General features: G+C 40.7%; 1 protein-coding gene across 6 annotated transcripts in view; it reads left to right on the forward strand.

The window, feature by feature from the left end:
• HECW2 (HECT, C2 and WW domain containing E3 ubiquitin protein ligase 2) overlaps positions 1–22,432 on the forward strand; it is a 369,811-nt gene that overhangs the window by 230,436 nt on the left and 116,943 nt on the right. For all 6 annotated transcript variants that reach the window (XM_019428321.2, XM_053906716.1, XM_019428319.2 and 3 more), the window contains 6 exons: positions 359–434; positions 4,872–5,041; positions 7,730–7,872; positions 12,495–12,595; positions 13,019–14,368; positions 15,391–15,486. In XM_019428321.2, coding sequence (XP_019283866.2) covers positions 359–434; positions 4,872–5,041; positions 7,730–7,872; positions 12,495–12,595; positions 13,019–14,368; positions 15,391–15,486 — 1,936 coding nt within the window. The remainder of the gene's footprint in view (positions 1–358; positions 435–4,871; positions 5,042–7,729; positions 7,873–12,494; positions 12,596–13,018; positions 14,369–15,390; positions 15,487–22,432) is intronic.

Here is a 22,432-nt window from a genome sequence, read left to right on the forward strand (position 1 = left end):
AAAGGAATATTTTAATATAGTAATAGTAATGTAAGTACATTCACTACATATCAGCTATATTCTTATCAAAGAAGTAAAAGGACATAAAGTAGGTTGATTCCTGTCCCAGGAAATTTAGAAGTTCATATTGGTTTCATTTGGGGTAATGATTTAATTTAGGTGTGACTCTTTCTCTTGTCTCTGAAAATATGCATTTTTATGTGTCTGGATTCCAAGATTTATAGTACATGAAAGGCATATACTACAATGCATGTTTGATACAAAAAATCATCACATTTGTAAATATATGTGGTTCCCTAAGCACGTTGGGTACCATCATACTCCTGTGAAACTTCAAATATGTGCTTTTCCTCTGCAGATGGGGGCAGAAGGCATGGAAGGAGGTGCTTCCGGAAATCAGCATTCTCGGAAACTCGTCAGCTTCACGTTGTCAGGTAAAGGTGTCTTTAAATGTGATGTCCAGTTTGAAAGTGTATAATTTCAAAGGCATGAATAGTCACTTCTGTCTATAGATTCTTTTTTTTTATTAAAAAAATTTTTTTTAATGTTTATTTTTGAGAGAGAGAGAGTGAGCAGGGGAGGGACAGAGAGAGAGAGGGAGACACAGAATCTGAAGAAGGCTCCAGGCTCTGAGCTGTCAGCACAGAGCCTGACATGGGGCTCGAACTCATGAGCTGTGAGATCATGACCTGAGCTGAAGTTGGATGCTCAACCGACTGAGCCACCCAGGCACCCTTACAGAGTCTTACATATGATATGTGAACTATTTATTTTTTTGGTAAAAGTTCTGGAAATTCAAGTATGTTTCTTACCATGAAAAAATTAGACTACTAATATAAATTCAGAAATTATTTCTTCCAGGTTTTCTAGTGATAAAATGACTGTAACTATGTACAGTTACTTAAAAACAACACTGTAACATATGCTATCCCTACTGGAGAACTTTGGTTTTGAAAACTATGTATGTGCTTAGCTCATCTGAAGAAAGGAAAATATTGGAGACTAGGAAAAATAAGCCAAGGTTACTCCTATTTCTGTGGAGAAATTCACATAAAAGTTGGAAAGCTGATAAGGCAACTTTTTGTTTATTTTCTGATTAGGGAAATCTTCTAATTGCTTGTTTGTTTATGAAAATGTGCTGCTTTTCAGATTGTGAGTTAGAACTCATCTGTGTTTTGTAAGTTTAATTTAGTTGAATCCAACAGTTTAAAAAAAGAATAGGGGGAAAAATCAGAGTTTTTCACCAAAGGGAAATATTTTTTCATAGAACATCAGTTTATACAGACTGAAAACTTTACACACAAAATATACCCACACCTATGTATGTGTATACTGGGTTTCAGAATAAAATATATTTCATATGTAGATCACGGTCAAAAACATCTGAAAGCTACTGATTTAAAAAAAAAATTGGCAGTCATAAAGTCAGGAAGACACTAAGAAAACCAGTCTTTGAAATGAACTTTTAAAACAGACAACTGTGCTATGACACATATAAAATGCAGTCTAACAGATGTCTGTCACTAAAAGATGTTTTGTTTTCATTTTTCCATTGGTGCAGTGCTTCTAAATTTTAAATTAGATTCACTTTTCTTGGCTGCAAAAAGTATTGTGGGTGAATATTGACATTGTCAAGAGTGAGAGAAAACTGATCTTGAGAACAGACATTTCCATGATGTATAATTACCACATACGATGAAAGTGTGCACATTAGTTCATCGCTGGCCCATGGCCTTCCAGAGTATCCATTTCTGTTCTAGCATGTTCCTACTCCCCTATATGAGTTTACTTACTATGAAAGCCTTTTTTTGCCTTTGGTTCTCTGGTGGATCTCAGAAGTTGTAAACTGGTGGCTTATGGTTCAATTTTGGCCAAGAAGTATGTTTTGGTTGGAACCCTCAGGTTTTAAAACATATCTAGGTTTTTCGAAGCGCACTTTGAAGTTCCACTGCCAGTGGAACTTACCCTGTCTGTGTGTCTCCTGGAAGCATTTATTTGGCTCTGCTTTAGACCTTCACAGTCCTGAGGGGTTGCAGGTACAGAAATCCTTCGTGTATAGGTAGGGAACAGTTAGCCCACCTCCATGGTTCAGAAAATTTACTTTAATCATACCGTGGTCTTCTTAGTTTAGACGCATTGCCTTAAGCTTCCAAGTGATCAATATCATTCCGAATGCAACACACACATACTGATTTTGACTCTAGTGGGGATGTTAATTAACTCACTGCAGGAGAATGACCATCTAGAACTTGAAAACCCGAGGATGTTTTCCTAAAAAGTAGGAAATAGCTTTGGGGCATCACCAGATGCTTCTTCTTTAAATATAATTTCTTCCAACATCCCACCTCAGTGCACAGGGTGGCTGGCTACTTTATATCTGTTTTACTTCCTAATGTATGGTCAGTTATTTGCAGATGATGTACAGAAGTGGCTAAAAATTATATAAGATGAAAGCAGTTCTATAATGGTAATTCTGAACAATTAATCCAGTTATAGCATATTGACAGTGATAATAGTGTTTAGCGAAGAGCATTTATGCATTGTAGAATGTCTGCCTGCAAATGTTCTACTCTTGATTCTCTGTGGTAAGTAGGGACACAAATTAGTGAATTCTACAGCTAAAACAAAAGCTGTTTGTGTGTTTTTTTTTAATTTTTTAACGTTTATTTAATTTTGGGAGAGAGAGACAGAGGTGCAAGCGGGGGAGGGGCAGAGAGAGAGGGAGACACAGAATCCGAAGCAGGCTCCAGGCTCTGAGCTGTCAGCACAGAGCCCAAGGCGGGGCTTGAACTCATGAACCATGAGATCATGACCTGAGCCAAAGTGGGACGCTTAACCAACTGAGCCACCCAAGTGCCCCCAAAACTGAGTTTCGGTTACTATCTTAATCCTCTTCTCCAAATAAGACTTTAAACTAGGGTATTTAGCATGTCATACTTTTGTGACTTTGAGGTCTGAGTTGGTCTATTAGGTGATGCAGACATTTATGAGCAGTAAAATATGTAAAAGACAAAATGGGGAAGCCAGAGCAGAAATGAGACGGATAAAGGAACAGAATAATCAGACTACAAATAGTTGGTAGATTCTTATATTTATTAATGAAGATTTATTTGTGCAGCATTCCTTGTGGAAAAATTTGATATGAGGGTTATTTAATAGTGGCGTCTTTCATCACAGTGGCATAATCTTCTGATGGAATGCTTTTTGTCCAAAGGAATGCTTTGCATGAATAATTTAGCTCTGTCATGCTTTGTGGCAGCCATTTCTGTCCATGTTACTCCTCATTTACTGCAAAGAAATCCCTTGTTTAGAAGTAGATTTAGTATCTAAAGACTATCATTCTTCTGTCTTTGAGTCTGAGGCGAGCCTAATCGAGAAAGGTAAGAAAGTAAATATGCAAATTGTTTTCCTCTCGGAGCTATTTTATGCCAAATAAAGCCACTCGTAAACATGTAGCACCATTAAACTGATAGTGAGTTGCAGATGCTGTGTTAAGATGACTGTGTAGCTTATGAAGTGCCAGGAGTGGGGACTGTAAGGCTAGAGAGACGACAGTGGCTTCTCTGAAGTGCCTTACTCATCTTTCTCTTCTCCTTCTCTTTTCTCTTCAGATCAAAGATCTTACTGTATTTCATGCAGTGTCCTTAGCATAAGGGCCTCCTGGTTGAATTTTTCGGTCTTTGCTGACATATGAAACTCAGCTGTCAGTTAGTTGTTATTAGACAGCACTCTGGGCCACAAGTTCTTGTTGGCCATGGGTGAGCCTCCTCCAGGAATGGCTCCCTAGACAATGTGGTTCTATGGGCAACCCCACCAATTCTGTCCCTCTAGGAAAGACTTTGAGTTTCAAGAATGGGCTTGAGTAGGATGACTCAGGGAACCTGCCATCATTGACAGTCACCATACAGAGTCTGTTGCCCAGCTGATCTGGGTAATCCAAAGGTCTTTGGAGGTTCAGAGGGATCTGCAGAATTTTTCTCTGGACTAGTGGTCAGGACCTCCCTAGACTGATCATAATTGTAGCAAGTTGCTTAGAAATGGTCCGTTATTCCAGAAGCTTTCAAGATCCCTTAGCTCTTAGGCCAATCTTATTCAAACTGATATTCTCAGAAAGGTGTTGAGGACCCGGAAGAGCTGGGTTTGTTACCTGACATGTTGGTGTCCCTTATCCTCACTCCTTTGAAAAGTGTCAGTCTCTCCACTTACCAGATTTTAGCCAGAAATTTTAGCAACTCACATACTGTGAAGTAGCAGCTGGTGAATCTAAGATGTTCTGGGACAGCCATCAAATATTTAAGTTACTAACCAGTAGACTCACAATTATTTAATACAGCAGGTAGCATTCAACTTTTAGAAATATTTCTCATTTTCTTTTCCCCCTAATATTCATTACATTTGTGGAAAATATAACATTTTAAATGTGGTACAACTGAATGTGTGCTCTGAAGTTTCACCCCCAATTAAACATAGGTCTGTAATTTCATTATATGTATGTAGAAGAGATTTAATTTTTCTCTCATGAAAGAACATATTAGCATTCTTTTTTTTTTAAATAAACTGTTTCCTAAGAATTTCTCTCAAGATACTGTGTGAAATGCTGGTTGCCAAACCACATAGCAAAATGGTGGTGAAGACGCACGTTAGAATCAAAATGGTTCCCAGGAAGTCAGTTTAGGTACATGAGGTGATGGTAAACGTTTGGCTTCATTTATTCAGCCTGTCAAGAGACTCCCCCTCTGCTGGAATTATTCATAACTCACTTGTCCTTACTTATCTCAGTGATCATAGTGTGAATAACTTTGTTATTGTTTTACTGTTGTTTACCCCCCCTCTCCCTTTCTCTCCCTCCCTCCCCCTCTCTTTCTTTCAAGATCTTAGAGCAGTTGGGCTAAAGAAAGGGATGTTCTTCAATCCTGATCCTTATCTTAAGATGTCCATTCAGCCAGGGAAGAAGAGCAGTTTCCCCACCTGTGCCCACCATGGGCAGGAGAGAAGGTCTACTATCATCAGTAACACCACTAATCCAATTTGGCACCGAGAGGTAAGATGATCCTCAGGGATCTTCTACTTGACAGGAATTTGGCCAAGTTCATCTCTCTTATGTGTAGTGTTGAGCTGTTTATGATGAGCATGGGCAAGATGGCTAAGATATCTCGGGATTCTGTTAGGAAGAGTGTAGGAGGAGAATGAGACAGTCCCTTGTAGCCAGGGCCAGGAATAGGGCAAAGCAGGTGAGGTCCTTGATCTCGGGTGCATGACTGAAGGGAGCCAGAAGACTCAATAATCAAAATTAAGATTGTAGTGAAATATTTTAAAAAATGAAAATCAGTGCAAAAAATTCATGATGAACAGATATTAAAATTTTAAGTAAGGACAGGTTCAATAACATTGACTTGCAGAGCCATATTCGAGCCTGAAGCAGAAGGAAAAGTCAGTAACACTGATCCTGTTTTTATTTAAAATTTTTATGTTTTTACACCCAAAACTAATGTAACACTGTATGTTAACTAACTGGAATTAAAATAAAAACTTGTAAAGCCCCCCCCCCCCAAGTTTTCTATATTTTGTTCTAGTTATGTATTCAGTACAGATTAGAGGAATTTCTCTCCCTATGGGCTTTGGCAAATGTTTTTTGGATTTGTAGATTTTGGTTAATTAAGCCGTTCAAGGTAGTTGTCATCCCAAGGGAAGCCAGATCGTTGATGTGTTGGTGATAGATACTTTGGTATCTATACTTTGGTGATAGATACTTTGACGTTCCTTCCAGCCACATTATGCTACCAGTCATCTTAGCGCACCACATCAGTGAAATCAAGCAAAGCGTTTTCTCATTAGAACTAGGGAAAATCAAGGAGTGAACAGAGATATTGTTTCTCATCTAATGAGCAAAGCATGAACTCTGCCACCATTTCTCAGAGATCTAAGACATGTTTCACATACTGGTGTTAGAGTGTTTCTAGGTAAACCTTTATTGGCGTAGGAGTTGCATAGTTAATCAGATCATTCCCTAGTGTTTAATGACAATATGTTCTAACTTTGTAGAAATATTTCCATGGGGAGGGAGATGATTCGGGGATCTAAAACCAGTTGGAAAAAAGGTACTGCTCTTTGAGACTTGCCAGCACAGCAAGATGTTTCTCCTGAGAAGTTCTTATAGTTACTTAAATGGATTAAATATTGCGTGTTTTCTTACACCTGGTTTAAAAAAACTGCTTATGATCTCCACATAGTAAAAAATTCTTAAAGGCACATGACTTAATTTAACATATGTAGAAGCCTAGAAGACATAGCATGTATCTCACTATGAGCTTTAGAAGGCACATAGTGGATTTGGTAATGATATTGGCAATAACTTTCTTTTCCTAACATTTTATATTTACAAAATTCTTAAATTTTGTGTGCATAATAAGGTCGCATAAGGGATGAGATCATCATCCATCCATTTTGATGGTTAAGAAACTGAAGCTTGAAGTGTTTATGTAACTTAGCTGTTCAGAGGCAGAAGCAGTGCTTAAACTTTGCTCTTATTCTAAGCAAGTGCTTTTTCCATGAAGCAAATTACTAGATGACATGGCCCTTTGGGGAACTTCAACTGTTATGACTAGATAAACTTAGTAGTGCCTAAGTATAAAGCTGGCTGGAACCTTTCACATCACTGTGGTTGAATGGATAATATCAGGAATGGGATGAAACGATTCTGGTTAGATTCCCGGCTTCATCACTTATCCGGAGATCCTCGTCCTTAAGAAGAAAATTTTATCTGAGGCACCTGGGTGACACAGTTGATTAAGCGTCTCTTGATTTCAGGTCAGGTCATGATCTCACAGTTTGTGAGATCGAGGCCTGCATAGATCCCTGCCTGGGATTCTCCCTCTCCCTCTCTCCCTCTGCCCCTTCCCTCTTGCCATGCTCTCTCTCTCTCTCTCTCCCAAAACAAACAAACAAACAAACAAACAAACAAACAAACAAACAAACAAACATTAAAAAAAAGAAAAAGAAAATGTTATCTTTCTAAAGATAACATGAAGGTAATGTATGTGAAAGTCTTTGTAAACGAATAAAGCTCTTTATATTTATTTTAGATTCTTATTAATAACCAGTCTGATTTTCTCCAATGGCATTGCTAAGCAAAACAACAAAACTTATGTTAGCTTCATATTTTTATTTTTCTGTCTCAAAAGAAATGACCCTGTGTGCCTTTTAAATTAAGTAATTTCCCTTTAAGCATCGTTTTATTTTCATATTTGTCAAGAGAAACCACAGTATTCTGTAGGTGTTTCTACTTTAGCCACTAAGTGAAAGATATTTTAACCTATGCTGTATAATTTCAAAATACCATGGGATTAAGAATTAAAATTGCTGTTAATCAACTACAGTGGTTAATGTGAAACTGTCCAATAACAGGATATTAAATTTCAAAGACTTGAGATACAATAAATATAGTAAGTGCTAAAATTGTATTGTGCAGTTTAATATTTGCTAACGTCTCCTAAAACTGTTGAACCAGGATCCTAAGCTTCTTTTGTGACAGGTCCTTAACTGAGGCCTTGTAATCACTGTGAATGCTGATCATTCACTCAGAATGACACTGGTTGTAGATATTTCTAGCAATGTGGACTCTGGGTGTCATTAGGATTTGAGAGATCCCATTTTCTAAGTAATAATAAAATGATATAATTTCGTATTTGTCTTCCTTTTGAATCACCACGTTATCTGTTTTTATTTTCAGAAATATTCCTTTTTTGCGCTTCTTACTGATGTCTTGGAAATTGAAATTAAAGACAAATTTGCCAAGAGCCGTCCAATCATCAAGCGTTTTCTGGGGAAACTAACCATTCCAGTCCAGAGGTTGCTGGAGCGGCAAGCCATTGGGTAATCAGCCCCCACTTGGAGGGATCTTGTTGAGATTAGTTTGCATAGAGGCGACTGAAATGAAACTTTGTAGTCCTAGGACTTATCTTAGTGATAAGAAGTGGTAAGGTAATTCCTTTAAAATTAAAGTGTTCGTATACTCATTAAACTGTGCGGGACAAAAGGCTCTGTTTTCATTATATACCTTTTTTTTTTTGTTTCTGTTTATTGTATCTGTCTTTTCCAAGATGTGCTTACCATTAGCATGGCAGTGTCAGATGTCATAGTACTCAATTGTTTTTGAGGATATTGAAATCTTGCAGTAAAAGCTTCTCCCCAGAGCCGGATTCCAGCGTCAGGTCGACAGCTCCCTTATCCTAATTAATCCCATCCAGACAACTCGTTATTCCTGAAAAACAAAACCACCTTGTTTCAGGGCCATTTAAAACAAGACCTTGACTCACGGGAGATATTATAGTAGAGCTCCTACCTGCACGTTCACTCAGGCAACTAAAGTTTACTCACTGAGAGAATTTAAAAATGTGATTTCATGTCTGTTTTCTTTCTATGAGCTTTTTGTAAACTGTGAATAAAGTAGTTAAGAAATCATAACATCGCTTATCATAAATGGTAGGTATATTTTTGCTTGGTAGTTTCCAACAAACTCAATAACACTGCTGCTCCGAGGTAGCACTCAGGGTACTTTTCTTGTATCTTTTTCATCGTAGGCAACATTGTGAACATACTGCAACAGTAACAGTGGTAGTGGTGATGGGGCATCTTGTTTTGTATCTTTTTCACTGTCAGAACATGAACAAATGGTAGTGGCAGTAACAGTAGCAGCAGCAGCAGACTATAAGTAGTAGCAGCAGAAGTAAAAAATAGAAGTAAACAGTGTAAGAAGATGCCGAGAGCTTATTCTGTGTCAGGGGTTAAAGACGTTCCTCGTTCCTCGCATCAGCCCCCGTAATCTTCTCAACAGCTCTGGGAGGTAAATAATGTGATTACACCCATTTCAGAGATGAGGAATGTGAGGCTAGCAAGCAAGAGGCAGAGCTGGGATGCGAGTTCAGATCCGTCTGCTCTAGATCCTGGCAGCGCCCTAAGGAGGGGCAGCAGTGTGATATTATTCCAGCTAACTAAGGAAGGCTGGTCATTCACATTCACTCTGTAACAAATGAACTGTTCTGTTTCGGCAAGTCATAATTTACTTGGGCATTAGTTTCCTCATCTGAAAAATACAGTGTTGCGATCAGTGGATCTCAAAGGCCCCTTCAAAATCTGAAACTAAGAGATTCTAATGGATTGTAATTCTCTGGCTGTCAGAGACCATGAAATGTGTGGTTGAGCCAGGACACATGAAGTAGAAATATTATACTGAAATCTTAGCAGCCTGATTTATCTGATAAAAGCTAGGAAATCACAATTATTGCTTCTGGTAGAGATACTATACTTGAGGAAGTTTTTTAAAAGTTATTTTTAGGATTTCTAGAAAGTGAAAGATTTTAGACAGTCAGAATTAACTAGGGTAAATACAGTATATCTGTCATTTAATGTATATAATTATAATCATATAATTTATATCTCACGCTTGCTAAAAGTATGAATTTATGTACACCAGTAAGAATGATCAAGGCAAAATAAAACCTTTTCAGTGCATGAAACTGTTGTTGACTTGTTGGCTTTTCATTTCAGCTGTTAAACAACTGGACACTTAGAGAACTGCCAGTCATGAATTTATGTGCACTGGAAGGAAGTCCAGCATGAATTTGTAAAATATTGGAATTAAGAAATGTTTCTGTATAAGTATATTTAAAGCATTGCCTGATACAGATACTTGGGGATTTGCTTTATTAGATAAGAATGACACTACATACTAGTATATCAGCTATTAACACCTAAATGTGTATTCCTGATCTGATGATTGCCTTCCATCAAGTGATTAATTCATCTTGAAAAGTGCTGGGTTCTCATTACTTATATGTTTGGTAGATTACAATCCTCTGAGGTAGTTGAGGTTTTACAGAATGTGGTTTGTAGAATGAGATAGAATCCTTACTAAGTGCCTATTTTGAAGGCATTTGTTTGAATGTAACATTTTACAGTGTGGCCTGCGTTTGTCCAAAATGCAGATCACTTTCCCATGCTTTGTCAACCCCTCTGATTACATTAGAAAGAGAATGTCTCAAGTAGTGAGAGTACTTCGGCACTTATTCTTTGCAATTATGTATCATAATGATATATAATATACTGCTCACAACAGTATATCACAGGAAGAGACAGGATGAGTCAGGTAAGACTGGGTAAGAACGAGAAAGCAGGTGACTCTTCCGACAGGCACTCAGCAAGGGACGAAACCCTTGACTCAGAATCTCCCAGGAGGGAAGATTTCCTGTATTTATAGGTTGAATAGTTGAATTGAGTTATCTTGCCAGTTTGGTAAATAAACAGTACTAACGCTTGTTAAAATTCTTCTTTCCAAGTAAAGAGTCTCATTTGTTAATTAATTTATTCAACAAATATGTGTGTATGCATATTTAGTGTCTTCTAAATGTTAAGCACTGTGTTTGGTATCGGGGATATGTCAGTGAGCAAAACAGATGGATGCAGTTCTTTTCTTACAATTCCTACTAAACACTTATTTCCTCGCTAAAATCCATCACTTTTATAAATCAACCTCAATACCTTAATTTTACTGGCTGAGGAGGAGAAGAGGAGGGTCAATTTATTTTTAACAAAGAAATGAAGATTTTATTTTTGCCAGGACTTAATGCCCAAAGAGATGGGTGAGGAACCACAGTGTTAAAGGCAGGTCTGTGTAATGTGCTGCTAGATTCATGCATCAGTGGGCAAAGATCAAGAACCTCTGTGTGTTAGGTGCTATCTAAATACTGGGAAGTCAGTGGTAAGAGAAAGAAAGAGATGCCCCTGCTATTATGCAGATTACAATCATTATATAACGTTATTTGAACACTCTAATGTAAAAGTAACGTAACCATGTCTAGTAGTAAGAAATGCCTGTGTATCCCTTTGCAGAATTTTTTGTAAATACCAGTTGAAGCAGGAAAAGCATTATAAAAGCAGGCACGTTTCGATGAACCATGAGTAAATTATGTCATTAAAATGCATGCTCCTGAAAGCAGCCTAGAACCACTGGGAATATGTAAAGTGAGATGGTAGTATGATGACTACAGAGCAGGGGCTTCTGTGTCAGATGAATCTGTGATCTCATCCTGGGTCTGTCGCTCATTACTAGTCTGGCCTCGGACAAGTCACTTACCCTCCCCACGCCTTGGTTTCCTGTTCTAGAAAACAGAGCCAGCACCTGCCTCACGCGGTTGCTGAGAGATGGTATATGCACAGCCCTTAGCTGAGTGTGCCTGGCACACATCATGCACTCAAAGTGGGAAACCAAAGTGTCAGTTGAGAAAGAAAATATGACAATGTTTCTAGGGAAGAAAAGCAAAAGAAAGAAGAAAAGGAAATCATCTTACAGTTTTAAGAAATTCTCATAAAGTCAAAAGACTAACAGCTGAAGTGGGGTTTTATAGTAGCCTGTGCTCTTTTAAATGGATGACATCCATTTGGAATTGTGCCAAGAAGGTAGAGACGAACAAACAAAATAGTTACATACATTCATAACAAATGGCAGACCAGAGACTCTAAACTGTACGGTGGTGCAGGTATTAGGTAGAGGCATTGTTTTCCTTCTGAAGTTGCCAGTAGAGGGCAGTGTGAGAGCAGAGATGGCGTGATTTGGTATCCCTTTGATTATTTTCCTTAATTAAGAATACATCAGATTCAGAATGAAAGTTGCTTCCTACAAGGTAATGATGTAATTGCATTTGACTTTGATCAAACAAATGCAGAATTACAAAAGATTTGACACCTCCATCCTTAAGGAGGCTGGTAGCTGGAGCGGGGGGGGGGGGGGGGGCAAGATGGGGCCCTGGTGTGGTTCCCTCGAGTACGCCTCTTAGTGAGGCAGCAAGATGCCACCACAGCAGCCCATCTAGCTTCTCCACTGGCATCACTCACAGCGCACACTGGGAATCAGTTGATAGCCAGGCCCCCCCAGTGTGAGGGCCAGCCGCTCCAGCCCCCTTGCTCTACAGGTAAGGAAGGGAGGTTCAGCGGCCCCCTTGCCGCCCATAGCTGGAGCAGCTGTCAGAGGCAGCCGCTTCTCCCCCTGCTGTCTCCTGACTTCAAGTACAGTAGCATGGTGCCCTCCATGCCGCTCTGTGATGGTCCTTCCCTGTTGTGTGCTTGTAGGATCGGTTTCTTCCAATTGTGCTAAATGCTAAGGAACCAGGCCCTCTGTGCCTTTATACCTGAGTCAAAAAATACCAAAAACCGTAGACCTTTCACAGCTCCTTGATGACCTTCAAAATATGCTTTTCTTGGTCACTGTTAGCAGTGATGTGATACTGTATTGCATTTTCTGCTTACAGAGTTCTTTTCATCCTGGAGTTTATAAGTATTCCCTTGTGCCAATGAATCGTATTACATTGGACTATCTATACCGTGCCTTTGAGCCTTTTATTTTCTTTTGAGTCTGAAAGTTTTAAGAGAAATGTGTAAGATTTAGGGGTGGCCTGCTGAAGGAGGTGAAGGCTGACACCAGTGTATTTCTCCTCTTACAGGGATCAGATGCTCAGCTACAACCTTGGCCGAAGGCTTCCTGCTGACCACGTGAGTGGGTACCTCCAGTTTAAAGTGGAGGTTACATCTTCTGTGCATGAAGGTGAGATGTCTGGATGAGTACATCGCTGTACCAAAAACTGTTCGGTCTTACTCAGTTGTCAGTTTGCATGTGAATAGAGTTGAATTTGTGTCCTGTTCTGAAAATAAGATAGCTTTTAAATGATTCCTGCCAAAGCTTTCCAAGCAGATATGAAAGCTTGTTTATCAAAAAATATCTCTTAGGTTTATGCCTGCATTTGGAAACCAGGCTATAGAATTTCTAGTAATAGTGAACATATAGAATTCCTGTGTTAAAGTGACCAACTCATTTAGTCGTGAGTGGCTAATCTTAGCAAGTCAGTAATACCGTGAAGAGACCTTAATGGGATGATTGAATTCGTTGAACTGATTGGTGGTAAAGGAATAGGACGTTAAAAGTTTGTTATTACCACTTTGTTTTCATCAATGCCGTTTTCCCCTTCAGATGCTTCTCCAGAAGCTGTTGGCACAATACTTGGAGTCAATACTGTGAATGGAGACCTAGGAAGCCCTTCTGACGAGGAGGACGTGCCGGGGGGCCATCATGACAGCACGCTTTGCTCTAATGGGCCAGTTTCTGAGGACAGTGCTGCTGATGGGACCCCCAAGCATTCTTTCAGGACTAGCTCTACTCTGGAAATAGACTCAGAGGAATTAACCTCTACTTCTTCAAGGACCTCACCTCCCCGAGGACGTCAGGATTCGCTCAATGATTACTTAGATGCTATTGAACACAATGGCCATTCCAGGCCAGGCACGACTACCTGCTCGGAGAGGTCCATGGGAGCCTCTCCAAAACTAAGGAGTAGTTTTCCCACCGACACGAGGCTCAACGCAATGCTTCATATCGACTCAGATGAAGAGGACCACGAGTTCCAGCAAGACCTGGGATATCCGTCTTCCTTGGAGGAGGAAGGAGGGCTAATAATGTTCAGCAGAGCGTCAAGAGCTGATGACGTGAGCCTGACATCGCAGACCAAGCCAGAAGACAACCCAGTGGAGATTGAGGAAGCCTCCACAAATGAGGCTGCTTCCTTTGAGGATAAGCCAGAACATCTTCCCGAGCTTGCAGAGGGCTCCTCACCCTCGGGCCCAGTCCCAGATGAAAGTGAAGGTGGCCCAGAGTCTCAACCAAGTGCTGAGCAGGGCAGCACCGAAGTGTGTGGCTCTCAAGAGGTGGATCAGCCCACGAGCGGGGCAGACACAGGGACTTCCGACACGTCGGGAGGCAGCCGCAGGGCCATCAGTGAGACCGAGTCCCTGGATCAGGGGTCTGAGCCTTCCCAGGTGTCCTCTGAAACAGAGCCCAGTGACCCTGCCAGGACAGAGAGCGTGAGCGAGGCCAGCACCAGGCCGGAAGGCGAGAGCGACCTGGAGGGCGCCGACAGCTCCTGCAATGAGAGCGTTACCACGCAGCTGTCCTCAGTGGACACGCGGTGCTCGTCTCTTGAGAGCGCACGGTTTCCCGAAACCCCAGCCTTTTCTTCTCAGGAGGAGGAAGATGGAGCCTGTGCAGCAGAGCCCAGCAGCAGTGGCCTCGCTGAAGGGTCACAGGATTCCATACGTACTCCCAGTTCTTTACCTGTGGTGCAGGTGCCCGCTGGAGAGGAGGAAGGAGCAGGGGCAGACTCGGCCCCTTTACCTAACCAGGAGGAGGTCGGGGAGGTCTGGCAGCGGAGGGGGAGCTTGGAAGGAGCTGCTGCTGCTGAGAGCCAGCCCCAGGAAGAAGGGGATGCCGGGGATGCCCACGGGGCTTGTGAAGGGGCCACTGCCCAGGAGGAGGGCGCCACTGGAGGTAGGATGTACAAGACAGTACGGCTCTTGGCTCAAGCATACTGCTTAAAGAGAAGTTTTGTCCCTCGATGTAAATTATACTCACATGTTCTCTGAGTTCTTCACCTTGGGGTTCAACAGTTAGCTTTTTTTTTTTTTTTAATGGATCTTCTCTTTTTAAATTAAGAGGCTTGTGAAATAGCAATCTTCAGATTTTAATCATGAATCTCCAGTGGGACCTGAGGTTGTAGACACAAAACCAAACAGGCAGGTAGCTTTCACATCAGTGTAATCTGCAGGAGTTTGCAGGAACATCGTAAGTCACTCTTCTTTATATAAAACCTTCAAAACAGAACTTCATATGTACTTTGCATCAAGTGTAATATTTTTGACTTCTGCAGTATGGAAAAAGTGAACTAAGTTAGGTGATGTGTTCGGACACTTGAAGAAAAGGCTATTTTTAGTATCTCAGGATGCCAATTCACACATAAAATTTGTATTATGTCTCAATGAATGTGGCTTGGTAGAATGTTTCCTTTGAAATGTTCTATTATAGATGTATCAGAAAGGCTGAGGATAATTTCAAATGCCTAAATAGCATAGAATCAGAAATAGGAATGATTTATTTATTCTGTAATTTATTTTTCTACCTAAATTATCCCCTTCTCCTCCTCCTCTTTTCCTTTTATTTGTGTTTTTGTTTCCTTCATTATCTTGTGGCCATTATGTGACCCTAAAGCATTAGTGCATGAGCGGGTCCAGCCAGGGTGGAAAAAGGTGGGGGAGGGAAGGGATAGGTGCAGAGGGACATTTCTCTAGAAGACCCTCTTCTGCCTAAGCATTCATCTCCTCTTCTCTTCTTTTGTTTCTGGGTCCTCATATGGAAAATGAGAGACCCTGAGGAAAGAAAAGAGACTAGCTCCAAGATTTGTGCTAGGTGGTTTTTGTTTGTTTGTTTGGTTGGGTTTTGTTTTTTTTTTACAAGACTGTTTTGATACTAAAGAGGAAAACAATACCCAAGTGCCTTTTTCTCTTTAATCCTAGGTTCTCAAGCCAATGGCCACCAGCCATTGAGATCACTGCCTTCAGTACGCCAGGATGTTAGCCGATACCAGAGGGTGGACGAGGCTCTTCCCCCAAGTGAGCGCCTGTGAACTAAGGGGTTCACCTTGATCAGAGGGTGCAAGGATGGCGGGCAGATCCTTTCCACAGAACCTAAAAGATGGAAACCCACTCCCTGAGAGGAAGGGACCTTGGGGCTGCCACTTGACATAGCAGATGTAGTCTGGAAAGTGCTAAGCTGGTGACTCCTCTCTGGCACTGTTCTGCTGAACGAGCGGGCAGCTGGGGGAAAAGTAAATACTGTAATGCCCACAGAGTAAATATTGTAATTGGGGAAACAGATCCAGATATTTGGGACAATTGGGTTTATAATAGAAACTTTTTAAAATTATGCCTAATGGCAGCAAGAATTTTCAGTTAGTAGACAAATGGGTACAATCTCTTAGCAAAGCCTCACTCTATGGAATATACTTCTCTCTACTTAACAGCATTTTAAATCATTAAATACAGGGCTCTGATTTTTTCCTTGGGGATATGCAGGGAACTATTCATAATTTCAGAAATTGGTCTACCATTTATTTGGCACGTGACAATTACTGGGGATTTGAAATATATGTTATTTCTTTCACTTTCATTTTTCACTTTGAAGGAGGGATGGCTGAGAATGAGGGATTCTGGGAAATAGTTATGCAACCTGTATCCAAAGGTTAGAGTGATATGGCCAGTCATAATCTGGACATAATTTAAACTCTGTTATAAAGTGATATTGCTCTGTAAGAGCAAGCATTTTGATGAACAGTAACAAAGCTCAGTAAATACTGCTTGTAGGAACGTACTGGAGTATATATCTTTCTGCCTTATTGCTTTTCCTTCTTATTCACCCTCTCTACTCTCCCATCTTATATGTGACCATAGCAAGAAGCTGATGCCCTTGGCTTTCAGTATTTTAAAAGTGGTGGGGCAGAAAGGTGGAGATGCAGGAGTATGCATTTATAGAGTTAAAATGCTGAGTGCTTTGTTTTGAGGAGTGTTGACAAAAAAGCTGAATGGTACTATGATAATAGGCCAAAATATTGGCTTGATCCTTTGGAAATTCTGTTACGTACAGTTCCTTCCCTTGTTCATATATTTCAATAATTGAGGGTGGTTACTTATAGGAAGTATGTATTTTAAGCAACTTTTAAAAATAGACCAAGGGATTAATTAACCATTGTATCATTTTAAGCAGATGGGAGAACAAAAATATCCTTATTGCTTGCCCTTGGAGAAAAGATTAGAGGCAGAAAAGGAAAGTATTCCTCGGAGATGCTTCGATATAATAGGAAAAAATGAATTGGGAACATGAGGAGAGAATTCTGGAGAGCTTTCTTTATATGTGTATGTGGATTGATAGTAAGTCATTCGAATTTTAGAGGCATTGCATCACATCAGGGTATAGATAAATGGCATCTTCCTGGCCACATCTAATTGCTCTGAATTTTGTTGAACCATAATTTTGGTTTTCAGATTATAACTAATAAAGACAGGTACTTTCCCGCTGAAATTATGACCACTGTTTGTGGTATTTCAATGCACTTATTTAAGTACTGATATTTGCATTACACAGAACGTATTTTAGGATTAATAAAAAACAACTGGCAGTTTATTTTAATAGGTTGTTATCTCCCACAGCAAAGAAGGAATTTAATAGTATATCTAATTTAATGAATGACTGATGAAGAGGAGAAAAATTCTTTTTTTTTTAAGTTTATTTATTTATTTTGAGACAGACAGTGTACAAGGAGGGGCAGAGAGAGAGGGAGAGAGAGAGAGAATCCCAAGCAGGCTTTGCACTGTCAGCCCAAGGAGCCCGATGCTGGGCTCGAACTAACGAACCCGTGAGACCATGACTTGAGCTGAAACCAAGAGTTGGGTGTTTAACCAATGGAGCCACTCGGGCACCCCAGAGGAGAAAACTTTTTAATTCCTCTTATGCAACTTGCAAATACGGGGGTTTATATTATCAAGGAGAGGTTACAGATTACGGTCAGAGCATGCCTGATTACTGTCCCCACACTGAGCATGCCTGATTACTGTCCCCACACTGTTTTCCCCTCTCCTACTCCTGTGTCTGTCTCTTCTTTTCAATAGTTTATTTAATCACGTGGCTGCCCTGCTAGTTGTCTATCCCCAACCTAGTCAGTTCTCTGCCTTCCTTTCGTAACCAGGCGACTCTACTACAGCCTCTGACTTTGAGCTATGGCATTCCATATTCCACACTGTCATGTGCATTCTGCCTTCATGCAGCATCTCCCAGGAGGCTCAGCTAAGGGGCACCTGCTTGGAGTGTACAGATGAGTCCATCCCTTAAATGACCTGGCTGAGTTATTTTAAGGCTAAGAGTTGTATTTAAAAAAAAAAAAAAAAGTTTATTTATTTGAGAGAGAGAGAGAGAGTCAGAGAAAGAGAGGGGAGAGAGAATCCCAAGCAGGCTCTGCAATGTCAGTGCAGAGCCCAACGGGGCTCAATCTCACGAACCGTGAGATCATGACCTGAGCTGAAATCAAGAGTCAGATGCTTAACTGACTGAGCCACCCAGGTGCCCCTTAGAATTGTACTTTTAACACTATTAATTATAATACTTCAAACTTGCATGGTGCTTTACAGTTTACAGAGCACTTTTACATGGTTGTTAAATTTTTATTCTTTGTTACATTTTTGTGGGGTAGGTCAAGTGGATCAATGGGTAGAAATTGGCTAAAATGATTCTTTCATTTTATAGATGGAGAAACTGAAGCCCAGATAAATTAAGTAACTTGTTTAAGATCCCATACTAGTAAAAGTTGGGGCAGTCTTAAGCCTTCTTTCTCTATTAGATATTCTGATCTAAGATTAGACTGTTGTGTGGGTTGATGAGTATAAATTCTAAAAGTTTACTTAGCAGCAAAGGTAGTGGCTTATATTGTGGTATGTTATCTATCAGGTGCAAACAACATCTTAAATCAGAGGCTTTGGAGGTTTCACTGAATCTTTATTATATTGTAGTGTTTTGAGGCCAGACCTAGGAAGGCTCAAAAAGTGCTCAATTTTCTCTCTTTTTGCCCCAGCTAATCAACTGACTAGCTGATTTATTTTGAGAGCGAGAACTCAGCAGGACTCTTACCTAGGAGCCCCTGAAGTGTAAGAAAAGCAGTTGTAGTGACCATACGAGCATAGCCCAGACAGGTTTGCTCTGTTAAGCATCTGTATCAGACTCAGAAGCACTTTTTCTTCCTCCCAGCCAGGTAGGGCCGGCTACTGACACATTGTGTCTTAGACTTTGATACCCCCCTCACCCCCATTATTGATTTTTTATTTTCCTAATTGTTTTTGTTATTTGAGCTTACTTTCACCTTAAAAATACTTATGTATTACCATATGGCGAGGAAACCACCCAGCAAACTTGTGCTTCTCTCTGAAGATTTACAAACTCAGCTAGGGGGATTCAGTGGTGTCCCTTGCTGTACTGCTTCCCTGTTACAGCTGATCACGTGGTGGTCTATGCATCAGTGTTATAACTTAGTCTCTGCACATCTCTTTGAGCTCTTCTTATGGATGGCAGTTCTCCTGGCTTTTCTGCTGCTTCTTCCAGTCTTATTCCTCCTGTCTCAGGATCGGGGAACTCGATCTTTGTCTTGGACTGACAAAGGCTGCACAGCTGTAACGATGTTCGACCAGTTGTTTTCACAGCCTTACCCTTGCTTTAGGCCATGGATCCTGCGATAGGACCTTGTGGACTGGGTAACTCTAACCTCTGACTGACAGATGGTCTAATGGTCCCTACAACGTCCTAAGAACCACCCCCTCCCGCCCCCACAGCGTCCTAAGGGCAGCTTGGCAGTATGGAGAGCCTTTGGCTTAAATCTGAATATGCACTGAGCACTAAGAATGTGCTTATCTTCTTCTGAGGTGATTGATGGTGCTGGCAGCTGGAGGCAGTTCAGGCTGAAGCCCACCAGAACATCATCAGCAAGACAAATCTTGGTCATTTTAGCATTAACATAAGTGGAAAGAAAAAAGAATGGCCTGCTTAGCCCCTTCTGAAAAACGATTTTATTTTTCCTCCTGGGTCCAATATAATTGTCACTTAATCCCTTGCTGCACTGGGGACAATAAAGAACTATCGAGTAAGTGTTTTCCCTCTAAAAGGGTAGGAATAGGATTAGATACAAGATGAACAGTCTGGATTAACAGATGAACAGTCAGACTCTTGTAGGATCCCAGGATTATTGCCATGTTGTTAGGATTAGTGTATTATTTAGGTGGTGGCTTCCAATGGGCAGGTCTGGAAGAACGCAGGAGAATGTTTATCATTCTTTGGGGTTGTGCACTTTCATTATTAAAGCATCCTTTGACATGAAGGTTTAAAAAGACAGCAGTGACTCTGAAAGGTATAATTAATCTCACTTTCTACTATGTTCAAGGCTAGGAGCTCTTATTTTCTAAAGCTTAAAAGTTAGTTTTATGAGAGGAGAATTGATGTTTTTTTTTTATTTAAAAAAAAAAATTTTTTCTTGATGTTTTTATTTATTTTGGAAGGAGACAGAAACAGAACATGAGCGGGGGAGAAGCAGAGAGAGAGGAAGACACAGAATCGGAAGCAGGCTGCAGGCTCTAAGCCGGCAGCACAGGGCCCGACACGGGGCTCGAACTCACGAACTGTGAGATCATGACCTGAGCTGAAGTTGGACACTTAACTGACTGAGCCACCCAGGCACCCCAAGAATTGATGCTTTTAATCTAAAAGCTACTTTCTTTAAAAATTGACCCACCATATTAAGGCCCACCATATGCATTTGTTTGAGAGATTTATAAAAACTTTTTGTTCAAACATAGTGTACACACAGAAAAGAGCACATTCTCCCTGCTGAATTCTCCCAAACTGAGGGCATGTGTGCACTGGATGCCATGTCACTGGCACCCAGAAGTCTCTTTGTGCCCCCTTCCGATTACTGACCCCCACTCCTGAAGGGGAAGTGAACCTTCCATGCTGGCCCTCAAGTCACAGAGAAGTTAACTTGCTTTTGTACTTGGTACAAACGGTTACCTCCTTGAGTGTCAAAATAAGGAAAAACTAATCTTTTAAACGTTGTTGTCCAACATCTATCGCAAAGCTTAATTTTTTCCTCAGAAGTACCTTTAGTTCGTTATAACCTCATTATCCCATCATTTGGTGGAGATACCATGGTGGTTATAATTTCTTATAGTTGATTTATACATTTACTTCACAATGTTCAGGTTCTTCATCTTTCTTTCTTGTTTTTAATGTTTATTTATTTTGAGAGAGAGCACAAGCATGAGTGGGGAAGGGGGCAGAGAGAGGGAGAGAGATTCCCAAGCAGGCTCCATGCTATCAGCGCAGAACCCAATGCCGGGTTCGAACCCACAAACCGTGAGATCATGACCTGAGCCTAAATCAAGAGTCGGATGCTTAACTGACTGAGCCCCTCAGGTTCTTCATCTTTCTAAACCCAGTTACAACTAATTCCAGGCCTACTCATGATTCTCTCACCCCCTTGGTTCTTGTGGTTTACGAGTCCCCTGAAATGTCATTCTATCTAGTCATTGATCTTCTTGCCAATCTCAGTGCTCTCTGAGATGTGTTCCTTTCTTCACCTCATTGCCAGCTGGACAGACAGTCCACTGGGGGCCAAGGTCTAGTGTGAAGGGACTGAGAAAGAAGCATTTTGAGATGAGGAGGGATCGAAGGGATGACCCCTGCTTCCTTCCCACATATGCTGATTATGAAAGTTGAAAATGTGTAAGACCTTCCTTGTTCTACCTCCCTCTGGTGCCCTGCTGAGGGATTAATGCTGCGACAGTAGCCTTTGGTATATACTTTGACACACTTTCTAACTCTGACTTCCCCTTATTGTGCACCTATTTAAAGGGGGCACAGGGCATCTGTGAGTCCACTTCCTCCTGGATTCCAGTTCAGAATATTTAGGCTGAAGTTTAGTTTCTTGTAAGCCTGCACTTCATGACCTCTTAGAAATTTAGCATGAGCTCCATGGGTTTACCTGGTAAATTAACTGCTTTAAATTCTTAGAAATTTATGTCCGTGTTCCTCAAATTTTAGTGCGTCTAGAAGTCACTTGGGGAGGTTCTCAAAAATGTAGATAAGTGAGTCCTAGCTTCAGATAGTCTGGTTTTACAGACCTGAGGTTTGTCCTGGGAATCTGCATTTATATTGGTCCTCAAAGTGATTCTGACACGTGCTGTCAGAGTCCCAAACTTTGAGAAACGTTTCTGTAGATAACAGTTTTCAAACTCTTTCACTGAAGCTCTTTATGAAAATGAAGTCTTACGTGGAAGACCAGTAGGCACAACAGATAATACGGGGGGGCTGCAATGGCTAACATGGTGTTGGCAGATAGTTCTGGAGCCCCAACACTCAGCATCCCAAAGCCCCTGGCTTTATAAGGCTAAATTAATTAGAGTTTAGTTTGCAAATTCTGGCCTAGACATAAGATGTTGACAGGTTCTTACTGAACCTAATGTAGAAAAATGGGTGTCATTTTGAAGATTCTTATAATTTTAGAACTGAAAGAGACCTTAGCAATGTATAATTCTGCCCTCTAATTTTTCAGGTAAAGAAACTGTGGTTCATAGAGGTGTAATGAGTTGTTGAAGGTGTCATAGCAAAAGTGTGACAAAGCCATGGCCAGAAACCCCAGGCCTTCTTCCCGATTTGGTGCACTACATATACACACATCTCGGTACACTGTTCTCAGGCTCATGGCGCACTGATGATATACCCCATTGTACATTGTGGCAAGACAAGGAAGTAAATGCCAAGTTCCCAGTCTTCTAATCCTGCCTGTCTGATTTTATCATGATCTCTGAAAAAAAAACTTTGATGTTGGGCAATGAGTTCTTAATATGGTTGCTTGTACCCAGAACAAACCAGGTCCAATATAAAAATTTATAAGATGTAAAATAACCATACCCACCTCTCTCCTTTGATAGATACAATAAAGAGCTCATCTTTACGGAGGCTCTTCTA

Source organism: Panthera pardus, unplaced genomic scaffold (genome assembly GCF_024362965.1).
Source record: "Panthera pardus isolate Hobbes unplaced genomic scaffold, ASM2436296v1 HiC_scaffold_10, whole genome shotgun sequence".
NCBI classification, from domain to species: Eukaryota; Metazoa; Chordata; class Mammalia; order Carnivora; family Felidae; genus Panthera; species Panthera pardus.